The sequence below is a fragment of the Salvelinus alpinus genome, chromosome 21 (genome assembly GCF_045679555.1).
Source record: "Salvelinus alpinus chromosome 21, SLU_Salpinus.1, whole genome shotgun sequence".
In the NCBI taxonomy this organism is placed as follows: domain Eukaryota; kingdom Metazoa; phylum Chordata; class Actinopteri; order Salmoniformes; family Salmonidae; genus Salvelinus; species Salvelinus alpinus.
Genome location: NC_092106.1, coordinates 23,629,153 through 23,642,733, shown reverse-complemented (window position 1 = coordinate 23,642,733; position 13,581 = coordinate 23,629,153). Strand labels below are relative to the sequence as shown.

General features: G+C 41.8%; 1 protein-coding gene across 4 annotated transcripts in view; it reads right to left on the bottom strand.

Annotated features, from left to right (window-relative positions):
- LOC139548086 (cell adhesion molecule 1-like) overlaps positions 1 to 13,270 on the bottom strand; it is a 179,416-nt gene extending 166,146 nt beyond the window's left edge. For 3 of the 4 annotated variants that reach the window (XM_071357418.1, XM_071357421.1, XM_071357419.1), the window contains exon 1: positions 13,143 to 13,270. In XM_071357418.1, the coding sequence (XP_071213519.1) occupies positions 13,143 to 13,218 (76 nt within the window). In that variant the 5' untranslated portion in view covers positions 13,219 to 13,270. The remainder of the gene's footprint in view (positions 1 to 13,142) is intronic. The other variant, XM_071357422.1, reaches the window with a different exon arrangement.
- Positions 13,271 to 13,581: the final 311 nt, after the last annotated feature.

Here is a 13,581-nt window from a genome sequence, read left to right as displayed (position 1 = left end):
GGGAGAGAGCTAGAAAGATTTTTCAAATACATTGAGGAATTATTGTCATTCTCAATGGACGTAAAAACAGACTTTGTTCGTTTGCTGTTTGAGGTGAAGAAAACATTAGTTTGAGAAGCTCCAGCTCATTAGTGGTGGTGCATTAAGCCAATCAGAAATATTATCAGATCCTCAAATGGGCACATTTATATGGCTACATTTACATGCAGGCCAGGTAGCATATAGTCCTACTTCCATACGTAATCAGGTATGCGTCCTTACTCAACATTGACAGGAGCGCTCCAAACAAAATACAATGACTAAATTGACAAAGCTCATAAATGGAATGAAATAAAACAAACTTGTTTCCCACAATTGTAGCATAGCTTGTGCCCTCTGCAAACAACGTGTCTACTCCAACATTGAGAACGGTAAAAGACAGGAATAATAATATATTGAATGCATTAATAGACATTACCGTAACCAAACAAACATTGTAGATTCTAAAATATAGGAATTACCAGTAAATATACTACTGGTGACATATGTAATGGGGAATTGATAGACACTAACAATCAAATGCAAACAATTCACACAATGAAGTTATGAAACAATGAATGTGCACAAATTGGCGGGAGAGAGCACATTCTGGAGAGAGACGTGCATTGTACATCTTAGCCACACTCCCCTTCTTCTTGGACTGTGCCATCCCAGCGGCCTCTGCAATGGATTAGTCTCAGCCTCCGCAATGTATTAGTTCACTTAGATAGAACGTGAATAACACAGGTGTCTTGTGTGCCATAATAAATATATACAGTTGAAGTCAGAAGTTTACATACACTTAGGTTGGAATCATTAAATCTAGTTTTTCAACCACTCCACAAATTTCTTATTAACAAACTATAGTGTTGGCAAGTCGGTTAGGATATCCACTTTGTGCATGACACAAGTCATTTTTCCAACAATTGTTTACAGACAGATTATTTCACTTATAATTCACTGTATCACAATTCCAGTGGGTCAGAAGTTTACATACACTAAGTTGACTGTGCCTTTAAACAGCTTGTAAAATTCCAGAAAATTATGTCCTGGCTTTAGAAGCTTCTGTTGTGGAAATTGCAAGATTATGTTATAATGCTTCTATTGCATTATAATGGTTGTTTTATTCGGCAGAATAGAGTATTCTGTTAACTATTGTGTGTGTGTTCTACTGGGGAGGGCCTCTATGAGGCCTCTAGCACTGACAGAGGAGATTTACGATGTCTTTGGGTGATAAAACCTAAAGAGCATTCCAGATAACATGAGGTAATGTTTTTGTGCTATACCGTACCAGGGTGAGACGGTTCCAGTTTGGAGTAGGAGGACCAGACACTGGTCTTTACAATGAAAACTGTTGACACAGCAGTTGCTGTCTGCTATGTATTATAGATACCTTTCATACAAATCTTAGCCTTGTGACCATTCTATGGATCTGTTGTTCGTCATGTAGGTTGAGAGGGGTGTATCTTGGCTATAAAAGATCTTTGTACTTTTGTGTTGTCACTTTCAATGGTTCATTAGAAATGGTGCATCATTGAAAGTCAGTGCTATTGCAAAGCTCTTATTATTAAAGATGTAGTTTAAGTATAACTCTGACTGGTGTGTGAAGTTTGTCTCTCTCCTCATTTGGTAATACATAAATTAACCACCACACTTCTGATAGGCTAATTGACACCATTTGAGTCAATTGGAGGTGTACCTGTGGATGTATTTCAAGTCCTACCTTCAAACTCAGTGCTTCTTTGCTTGACATCATGGGAAAATCAAAAGAAATCAGCAAAGACCTCAGAAAAAAAATGGTAGACCTCCACAAGTCTGGTTCATCCTTGGGAGCAATTTCCAAACGCCTGAAGGTACCACGTTCATCTGTACAAACAATAGTACGCACGTATAAACACCATGGGACCACGCAGCCGTCATACCACTGAGGAAGGAGACGCGTTCTGTCTCCCACAGATGAACGAACTTTGGTGTGAAAAGTGCAAATCAATCCCAGAACAACAGCAAAGGACCTTGTGAAGATGCTGGAGGAAACAGCTACAAAAGTATCTATATCCACAGTTAAAAGAGTCCTGTATTGACATAACCTGAAAGGCCGCTCAGCAAGGAAGAAGCCACTGCTCCAAAATCGCCCAAAAAAGCCAGACTACGGTTTGCAATTGCACATGGGGACAAAGATTGTACTTTTTGGAGAAATGTCCTCTGGTCTGATGAAACAAAAATAGAACTGTTTGGCCATAATGACCATCGTTATGTTTGGAGGAAAAAGGGGGAGGCTTTCAAGCCGAAGAACACCATCCCAACCATGAAGCACGGGGGTGGCAGCATCATGTTGTGGGGGTGCTTTGCTGCAGGAGGGACTGGTGCACTTCACAAAATAGATGGCATCACGAGGGAGGAAAATGATGTGGATATATTGAAGCAACATCTCAAGACATCAGTCAGGAAGTTAAAGCTTGGTCGCAAATGGGTCTTCCAAATGGACAATGACCTCAAGCATATTTCCAAAGTTGTGGCAAAATGTCTTAAGGACAACAAAGTCAAGGTATTGGAGTGGCTGTCACAAAGCCCTGACCTCAATCCTATAGAAAGTTTGTGGGCAGAACTGAAAAAGTGTGTGCGAGCAAGGAGGCCTACAAACCTGACTCAGTTTCACCAGCTCTGTCAGAAGAAATGGGCCAAAATTCACCCAACTTATTGTGGGAAGCTTGTGGAAGGCTACCCAAAACGTTTGACCCAAGTTAAACAATTTAAAGGCAATGCTACCAAATACTAATTGAGTGTATGTAAACTTCTGACCCACTGGGAATGTGATGAAAGAAATTAAAGCTGAAATAAATAATTCCCTCAACTATTATTCTGACATTTCACATTCATAAAATAAAGTGGTGATCCTAACTGACCTAAGACAGGGAATTTTTACTTGGATTAAATGTCAGGAATTGTGAAAAACTGAGTTTAAATGTATTTTGCTAAGGTGTATGTAAACTTCTTACTTCAGCTGTATATATACTGTACAGTACCAGCCAAAAGGCACATGAAGCTGGTTGAGAGAATGCCAAGAGTGTGCAAAACTGTCATCAAGGCAAAGGGTGGCTACTTTGAAGAATATCCCATATAAAATATATTTTGATTTGTTGAACACTTTTTTGGTTACTACATGATTCCATATGTGTTATTTCATAGTTTTGATGTCTTCACTATTATTCTACAATGTAGAAAATAGTACAAAAAAAAATGAAAACCCTGGAATGAGTAGGTGTCCAAACTTTTCACTGGTACTATATATATTTTCTTGGTCGGCCAACAGCCTATTGACCAAACAATCGACTAGTCGAATAATTGGGGTCCTAGTTCTGTATATGCTAGGGACTGTACGTCTGTGCCATGTCTGTTGATAGAGTATGTTCTGTTCTGCAGTAAAACTGTCCCATGTTTCCATTTACGAGGTGCTGTGCTGTGAGCCAGTGACTGGTCCACAGTCTCTCTTAATGGCGTGCTGTGACTGCTCCATGAGGCATACTAATGTGCACTCCATGCCCTCCAAAACAACAACATTGCTTCTTAATTTTCTCATTGCGGAAATGATTCGCACAGCTACAGCCAGGCAATGTAGACAATGCAGTGAGGACCCTCAGATCCAGGGCACAGAGAGAACAATGTCATATTCATACCAGCAGACACCACTCCTCCTCCTCATTATCACAGCACTGGCATAAATGAAGCACTCTGTCCACTCACTCATCAAAGGGCCCGCCACCAGTCCTTTACTGCTATTTGACTGTTTATTACACTTTAGTTCAACAGCCAATGTTGTTGTTTTGATACTATTTTCAGCATTCTTCATTCACTGACAACTCACTGTACTTTATACTGAAAATTCCGTTGACAAAAAGGTGGGAGGTCTGATTTGTATTCCATCCAAAAATAACTCTAAAGTGAATAGGATGTCAACAATTCCCCTCTCCCTGCCCTTTGACCTGGGCATTACACGTTTATTTAGCAAAAAGCTCTTTTACGGAGACAGAAAATTGTTGTATTGTGTTCCCCTGCCGAAGGCTTGAAGGATGGACTATGTATTAGTCCGAAATGACTCCTAGGATGCATCCCAAATGCAACCCTATTCTCTATATTGTGCACTACTTTTGGCACCCTATTCTCTATACAGCGCACTACTTTTGAAAAGTAGTGCAATATAAAGGGAATAGGGTGCCATTTGGGATGCATCCTAGGAGACTTGAAAAGCTATACAAGGTCAGTGATGGAGAGACATTCTGTAGGCACCAACAGACGTAGCCTATGGCCATCCCTTCTGACCAACTGATCTCTCACCCCTCTATAGCTGCATGCCTTCACCCAGTATGACTTCAAGACCAATACAACAGTGGAACCTCAACAAGACTGCTAATTATGCTGCAGCTAGATTCTCTGCTTCCCTTCACATTTTAACAGACGGGCTTATCCAGAGCAACTAATGTTAAGTGCCTTGCTTAAGGGCACATCAACAGATTTTTCACCTAGTCGGCCCGGGATATCAAACCAGCAACCTTTTGGTTAAGAGCTTTGGGCTTTGGGCTCTTAACTTTTGGTTAAGAGCTAAGAGCTTTGGGCTCTTAACCACTAGGCTACCTGCCGCCATGTACTGAGGAGCAGTCAGAAAGAGCTCACTGAAAAAAGTGTGTGGACACTGGGTAGCTCTGTCTGAAGCAGACAGAGCTACCCACACAGCTTGAAATGTGCTGTCTTACATCAGACAGTAGTGACTAGCAAAACTGCAGTAGCTGATTTTCTTATGGATGTCAACAGTGTCTACCGGATCTTCTCTCTTTCTAAAGTTGTACTGAGAAGAACTACAATGTCTCAGCCTTCCCTTCCCTAACTAAGAGTAACATCGGTTGCTGCCACCACATAAAGTAATGCCCTGCATTATCTAGCAATTAGGGGGAGGTTTATTAAGCAGAATCTAATGTAAATTTAATGAGCTATAAATTCAATTTCTTTAAATAGAAGAGTATATTATTGTTACAAAGGATGTAGTGAGCCAAATGTACAGGCAATGAAATATTTCACGAGCTGGCACATATCAAAGGGCCATTAGCTTCGGTGTCAAATTTAACTTGAAACAGGATAACTGCATTTCCCGCAGGTTGTGAGAACTGTGCAATTTTCCAACCACAGTGCCCACATGATATCAATGGTCCTGTATTTACTACTTATCATTCAAATCTGCTATGAGCATACAGAACTATTGAAGTGGACAGGATCAGTATCCTGGCCCCACAGTCAACAACACTGTTAAAATGCTGTATACATTATACATGAAGAACACAGGACAAGATATTCTAGTAGATGCCAGTTCAGTTACCAAGGCCTGTGAAGGATGAGGGTGATGACTCAGTACAGAGACATAATACAGTACAGCAGCCCTGCATCACTCTGTTTCAAAGCCAAACCCTTCAACAGCATCTTCAATCACCATCCATTTCACACATAGAAAACAGTATGGCAAACATAAGCACAATAACAAGCGTATGTTTCCTTTGTTTATCAGAGAAACACACCAAAAGCAGTACAGGCCTAATTAAGGCTCCATGACCGCTTCTATTGATCCATTTCACCATCATTCAGCGCTGATGAATGAGGTGGAGCTGACAATAAAGGAGCATTACGCAACCGTCTGAAATACGATGATCAGATCACAGCTGATATGTATTATAATAGAAGAACCTCCTGGAGAGATAGAGGGACCCCTTGGAGATAGAGGACCCCTGGAGATAGAGGACCCCCATGGGGAGATAGAGGAACCCCCTGGAGAGACAGAGGAAAACCCTGGAGAGATATAGGAAACTCCTGGAGAGATAGATGGACCCCCTGGAGTGACAGAGGCACCCATGGAGAGATATAGGAAACCCCTGGAGAGATAGAGGAACCCTTGAGATAGAGGAACCCCATGGAGATAAAGGACCCCTGGACAGATAGAGGAACTCCTTGGAGAGATAGAGGTACCCCCTGGAGATAGAGGAACCCCATGGAGATAAAGGATCCCTGGAAAGATAGAGGAACTCCCTGGAGAGACAGATTAACCCCCTGGAAAGACAGAGGAACTCCATGGAGATATAGAGGAACTCCCTGGAGAAACATAAGCACCCCCTGGAGAGATAGAGGAACTCCCTGGAGAGATATAGGACCTCCCTGGAGAGATAGAAGACCTCCCTGGAGAGATAGAGGAACTCCCTGGAGAGATATAGGAACTCCCTGGAGAGATAGAAGAACTCCCTGGAGAGATAGAGGACCTCCCTGGAGAGACAGAGGAACCCCCTGGAGAGACAGTGGAACTCCCTGGAGAGACAGAGGAACCCCCTGGAGAGACAGTGGAACTCCCTGGAGAGACAGAGGAACCCCCTGGAGGGAAATAGGAAACTCCTGTGAAGTGGACAGGATCAGTATCCTGGCCCCACAGTCAACAACACTGTTAAAACGCTGTATACATTATACATGAAGAACACAGGACAAGATATTCTAGTAGATGCCAGTTCAGTTACCAAGGCATGTGAAGGATGAGGGTGATGACTCAGTACAGAGACATAATACAGTACAGCAGCCCTGCATCACTCTGTTTCAAAGCCAAACCCTTCAACAGCATCTTCAATCACCATCCATTTCACACATAGAAAACTGTATGGCAAACATAAGCACAATAACAAGCGTACGTTTACTTTGTTTATCAGAGAAACACACCAAAAGCAGTACAGGCCTACTTAAGGCTCCATGACCGCTTCTATTGATCCATTTCACCATCATTCAGCGCTGATGAATGAGGTGGAGCTGACAATAAAGAAGCATTATGCAACCGTCTGAAATACGATGATCAGATCACAGCTGATATGTATTATAATAGAGGAACCTCCTGGAGAGATAGAAGATCCCCCTGGAGATAAAGGGTCCCCTGGAGATAGAGGTATCCCCTGGAGAGATAGAAGATCCCCCTGGAGATAGAGGTATCCCCTGGAGAGATAGAAGATCCCCCTGGAGATAGAGGGTCCCCTGGAGATAGAGGGTCCCCTGGAGATAGAGGTATCCCCTGGAGAGATAGAGGAACCCCCTGGAGATAGAGGGTCCCCTGGAGATATAGGTATCCCCTGGAGAGATAGAGGAACCCCCTGGAGAGAAAGAGGAACCCCCTGGAGAGACAGAGGAACCCCCTGGAGAGAAATATGAAACTCCTGGAGAGACATAGGAACATCCTGGAGAGACAGAGGAACTCTCTGGAGAGACAGAGGAACTCCCTGGAGAGAAATATGAAACTCCTGGAGAGACATAGGAACATCCTGGAGAGACAGAGGAACTCTCTGGAGAGACAGAGGAACTCCCTGGAGAGGCAGAGGAACTCCCTGGAGAGAAATATGAAACTCCTGTAGAGACATAGGAACATCCTGGAGAGACAGAGGAACTCTCTGGAGAGACAGAGGAACTCCCTGGAGAGAAATATGAAACTCCTGGAGAGACATAGGAACATCCTGGAAAGATAGAGGAACCCCCTGGAGAGACATAGGAACATCCTGGAGAGATAGAGGAACCCCCTGGAGAGATAGACTATTTACAAGACGCTTTCAAAATGATTTGAAATCTTTATTTTTGTATCACTCCATATCAGCTATCTGAGCAGCTTACCAATCGCTGCAGCTGTACACAGCCCATCTGTAAATAGCCCATCCAACTACCTACCTCATCCCCATATTGTTTTTTGGGGATGAGGTAGCTCTTTTGCACACCAGTATTTCTACTTGGACATCATCATCTGCACATCTATCACTCCAGTGTTAATTTGCTAAATTGTAATTACTTCGCTACTATGGCCTATTTATTTCCTTACCTCCTTACTCCATTTGCACACACTGTATATAGATTTTTCTATTGTGTTATTGACTGTACTTTTGTTGATCCCATGCGTAACTCTGTGTTGTTGTTGTTTGTCGCACTGCTTTGCTTTATCTTGGTCAGGTCGCAGTTGTAAATGAGAACTTGTTCTCAACTGACCTACCTGGTTAAATAAAGGTGAAATATATATATATTTTTTAAAATAAAAAATCTTTCCTTTCAGATATTAACCAACCAGGCTTAATGTCAAATAAATGCCTGCCAAGCCTAGTCCAGCTAAGCAAGATCTAGTTAGACTTTGTGTCACGACTTCCGCCGAAGTCGGTCCCTCTCCTTTTTCGGGCGGCGTTCGGCAGTCGACGTCACCGGCTTTCTAGCTACCGCCGATCCACTTTTCATTTTCCATTTGTTTTGTCTTTGTTTCACACTCCTGTTTTCAATCCCACAATCACCTGTTCATTATTTAACCCTCTGTTCCCCACATGGTTTTTGTGAGTGATTGTTTGTTGTATTGTGGTCCGTATTGTGTGGCCGTGTAAATTACGTGTATATATTTTGATTTTTGAGTAAAAGTGTTTTTATTACTCATATCTGCTGTACTGCGCCTCACTCATCTCACCAGCTACACACAGACGACGTTACACTTTGCCCTTCTCTTTGGTGCTCTACTCTCACTATAAAGGCATACAGTTCCTTCAGAAAGTATTCAGACCCTTTGACTTTTTCCACATTTTGTTATGTTACAGCCTTATTCTAAAATTGATTAAATATAGTTTTTTTCTCAGCAATCTACACACAATACCCCATGAAGACAAAGCAAAAACAGGTTTAAACAATTTTTTAAAATGTATGACAAATAAAAAACAGAAATACCTTATTTACTTAAGTGTTCAGACCCTTTGCTATGAGACTCGAATTTGATCATCCTTGAGATGTTTCTACAACTTGATTGGAGTCCACCTGTGGTAAATTCAATTGATTGGACATGATTTGGAAAGGCACAATGAATTGTCCAAAGAGCTCCGAGACAGGATTGTGTCGAGGCACAGATATGGGGAAGGGTACCAAAAGAATTCTGCAGCACTGAAGGTCCCCAAGAATACAACGGCCTCGGCCAAACTGACCAATCGGAGGAGAAGGGCCTTGGACAGGGAGAGTGTCCAGACAGAAGCCACTCCTCAGTAAAAGGCATATGACAGCCCTCTGGAGTTTGCCAAAAGGCACCTAAAGACTCTCAGAACACGAGAAACAAGATTCTCTGGTCTGATAAAACCAAGATTGAACTCTTTGGCCTGAATTCCAAGCATCACGTCTGGAGGAAACTTGGCACCATCCCTACGGTGAGGCATGGTGGTGGCAGCATCATGCTGTGGGGATATCTTTCAGAAGCAGGGACTGGGAGACTAGTCTGGATCGAGGCAAAGATGAGCGGAGCAAAGTACAGAGAGATCCTTGATGAAAACCTGCCCCAGAGCGCTCAGGACCTCAGACTCGGGTGAAGGTTCACCTTCCAACAGGACAACAACCCTAAGCATATAGGCAAAACAATGCAGGAGTGTTTTCGGGACAAGTCTCTGAATGTCCTTGAGTGACCCAGCCAGAGCCCGGACTTGAACCCGATCAAACATCTCTGGAGAGGCCTGAAAATAGCTGTGCAGCAACGCTCCCCATCCAACCTGACAGAGCTTGAGAGGCTCTCCAGAGAAGAATGGAAGAAACTCCCCAAACACAGGTGTGCCAAGCTTGTAGCGTCATACCCAAGAAGAGTTGATGCTGTAGTCGCTGCCAAAGGTGCTTCAACAAATCACTGAGTAAAGAGTATGAATACTTTTTTCAAATAAATTAGCAACAATTTCAAAAAAACTGTTTTTGATTTGTCATTATGGGGTATTTTGTGTAGATTGCTGAGGTTTTTTCTATCAATTTGAGAATAATGCTGTAACGTAACAAAATGTGGTCAAGGGGTCTGAACACTTTCCGAAGGCACTGTATCTAAATGGTATCCTACCAAGCCTGGTCAACTTTGTTCCTAACAATATGTGGGAGTTGTTACAGCTGCACAGCGTTTCTAGGTCAGCAAACCACTTGTTCTCCTCTCCCTGCATTTATTTATGCAACAAAAATCAAATAAATGAAAGATCTGCATCCATAGGTCTTTCTTGGCTTGGAATTTTTCTTCCCCACAAAAAATGCAATAATCTTCTAATCTTGCACCACTTGGGATATTGCATTGGAATCTATTGTGTATTCTGGAGGCATTCTGGCATTTAACACAGAGAGAGGTTAATTAAATGAATGGTGACAGAGAGTGAAGCTCTAAAATACAGTGAATGGTATTCAACCACTACTCAATGCAGACTACACTCCATTCAACAGTCCTCCATTGAAAACCTGTAGTTTACCATGTTACCTTCAGTACACATGTACAGTGCCTTCAGAAAGTATTCACACTCCTTGACTTTTTCCACATTTTGTTGTGTTATAGCCTGAATTTAAAATGTATTACATTTAGATTTGTTTTCACCGGCCTAAACACAATACCCTATAATGTCAAAGTGGAATTTTTTATTTTTACCTCCCGGGTGGCGCAGTGGTCTAGGGCACTGCATCGCAGTGCTAGCTGCGCCACCAGAGTCTCTGGGTTCGCGCCCAGGCTGGGCTGGGTTCGCGCCCAGGCTCTGTCGCAGCCGGCCGCAACCGGGAGGTCCGTGGGGCGACGCGCAATTGGCATAGCGTCGTCCGGGTTAGGGAGGGTTTGGCCGGTAGGGAGGGTTTGGCCGGTAGGGATATCCTTGTCTCAGTATGTAAAAAAAAAAAAAAAATGTAATAAAATGTATGCACTCTACTGTAAGTCGCTCTGGATAAGAGCGTCTGCTAAATGACTAAAATGTAAATGTAATGTAATGTTTACAAATTAATTAAAAATGAAAAGCTTAAAAGTTTTGAGTCAATAAGTATTCAACCCCTTTTTTATAGCAAGCCTAAATAAGTTCAGGATTGAAAATGTGCCTAACAAGTCACATAATAAGTTCCATGGACTCCCAAGGTCCTTCCTAACTTGGTTACCGGAGAGGAAGGAAACCGCTCAGGGATTTCACCATGAGGCCAATGATGACTTTAAAACAGTTACAGAGTTTAATGGCTGTGATAGGAGAAAACTGAGGATGGATCAATAACATTGTAGTTACTCCACAATACTAATCAAAATGACAGAGTGAAAAAAGGAAGCCTGTACAGAATAAAATAAATAAATAAACATACATCCTGTTTGCAACACACCATTAAAGTAACACTGCAAAACAAATGTGGCAATGCAATTCACATCTTGTCCTGAATACAACGTGTTATGTTAGGGGCAAATCCATGCTTGTAATCGTTAAGGAATGTGGAGTTTTTCAGGATAAAAAAATAAATGTAATGGAGCTAAGCACAGGAAAAATCCTAGAGGAAAACCAGGTTCAGTCTTCTTTCCACTGGACACTGGGAAATTCACCTTTCAGCAGAACAATAACCTAAAACACATAGCCAAATATACACTGGAGTTGCTTACCAAGAAGACAGTGTATTTTCCTGAGTTGCCGATTTACAGTTTTGACTTAAATCTACTTTAAAATCTATGGCAAGACCTGAAAATGGTTCTCTGGCAATGATCAACAACCAATATGACAGAACTTGAAGGATTTTGAAAAGAATCATGGGCCAATGTTGCACAATTCGGGTGTGGAAAGCTCTTAGAGACGTACCCAGAAACACAGCTGTAATCGCTGCTAAAGCTGTTTCGACAAAGTGTTGACTCAGGGGTGTGAATACTTCTTTAAATTAGATATTTCTGTATGTCATTTTCAATACATTTGCCAAAAATGTCAAAAACATGTTTTCGCTTTGTCATTATGGGGTATTGTGTGTAGATGGGTGAGAACACAGGCTGTACCACAACAACATGTGGAGTAAGTATGAATACTTTCTGTAGGCACTGTATTTCTTTAGACATTTCGCTTTATTTTGGATAGGCTTCTGAGCAACAAACGGTGTAATCCTGTATAGACCCCCTCACCCCCCAAACATCCATCCATCCATCACACACACACACACACACACACACACACACACACACACACACACACACACACACACACACACACACACAGAGAGACCTGTTGATTTTGCATTGCGAGATTTAAAGGCTACATATGAGCAACATAACAGACCTGTAAAGAATGTTATGCTCATCATAAAAAAAATAATGTATCTTACAAATTGACTGCATATTAGCGACAAACCATGACGCGAAAAAACTACATTTTAGGCTACTGTCCACACTACAACACTAGCGTAAATTAAATGATTGTGAAAAGATCTTTCTGAGGCTGACTACATGAAATTATACTGGCGTGGTTCTGGACGTCATTTACCTTGTAGGCTAGTGCATGCACCGTATCAGCATATCAGTCTATGTAGCCTACAACTAACAAAAAACAGTCAGGCAGGTCATAAATTCCTTGCAATCCAACAACTCAAGAGATTTCTGGGTCCATCAGTATCCTATCCTATAATACGTAGACAAGCTCTAACTGTGAACCTGTATAATAGGATAATAGTAAGGAGGTGTTGTTGTGGGTAGGAGCCAATGCGCCCGAAACCTATTCACCGCAGCGGTGACATGAGTGCAGTTTACTGTATGTAGCTGCATTGCGTGTTTTTCAGCGCACTAAAGTACTAGAGTATAATAGGCATTCGAGTTATTGAACATAAATATTAGCCACTGTGAGCATTTGCAATACATTTACCCTGACCACTCTGTTTATGTTACACCGAGGAAACTTCCACTGGCAATTATGTGGAACATAGAAGTTAGACGTTACACTGTAGCCTATGTTATTTTTTATGAATGAAAATAGTAGGCTATTTGTTGATCATCTCATTTACTCATTTTTACCACTTTTGAGGTGCAGCATAGCCTACATAACATGCTACTTTCAGATTATAAAAAGGACTGACATGCTATCCAAAGGTCCCCAAAAAACAATGGCATGTTGTTTTGTATATAGGGACACGGGTTACAGCAGAGACTACATAGAAAACGGTGCAAGTTGAAGTAAGATCAAAAGAAGCTAAGTGAAGATGCTGAGATTTAGGAGAAGCTCATCGCGCATCGCGCACCAACCATTTCAAGTTTTAGGTATGTTCTTTCACTCCATGAGCTCAAACATTTTTGATGCACATGCATCATGAGTAAGTAATCCTACCTTTTAGAAGAAACGCCGCTGAAATCACGAAAACAGAGAGAGAAATAGTGAGAGATCCGTTTCCCGTGATCGCCATGTTGGACACCTGCTCGAGACTGGCGGCACTAAATCACCTAGAGACAGCCATCGGATGCGAGCGGAGGGAGGGCGCAAATAGGGACTCATCTATCAAATAACACTGCGTGATTTTTAGAGTTACTTACATTATGTTTTGCATAATTCCACCCATAGTTCAGTATTTGGGATGTGTGATTTGTGGCAAATGTCAAGTTTAAGCTAAAATAAATATTAAAATTATGTAAACTGTATAGCCTATATGCATGAATTATCTATGTTGTTAATTATTCCTAGTCCAATTAACATTTAATCGGTTATTAAAAATACGTATTATATAGTACGTTGTTATTTTCTGTTTTGTCTTTAGGCCTAATATTGATTG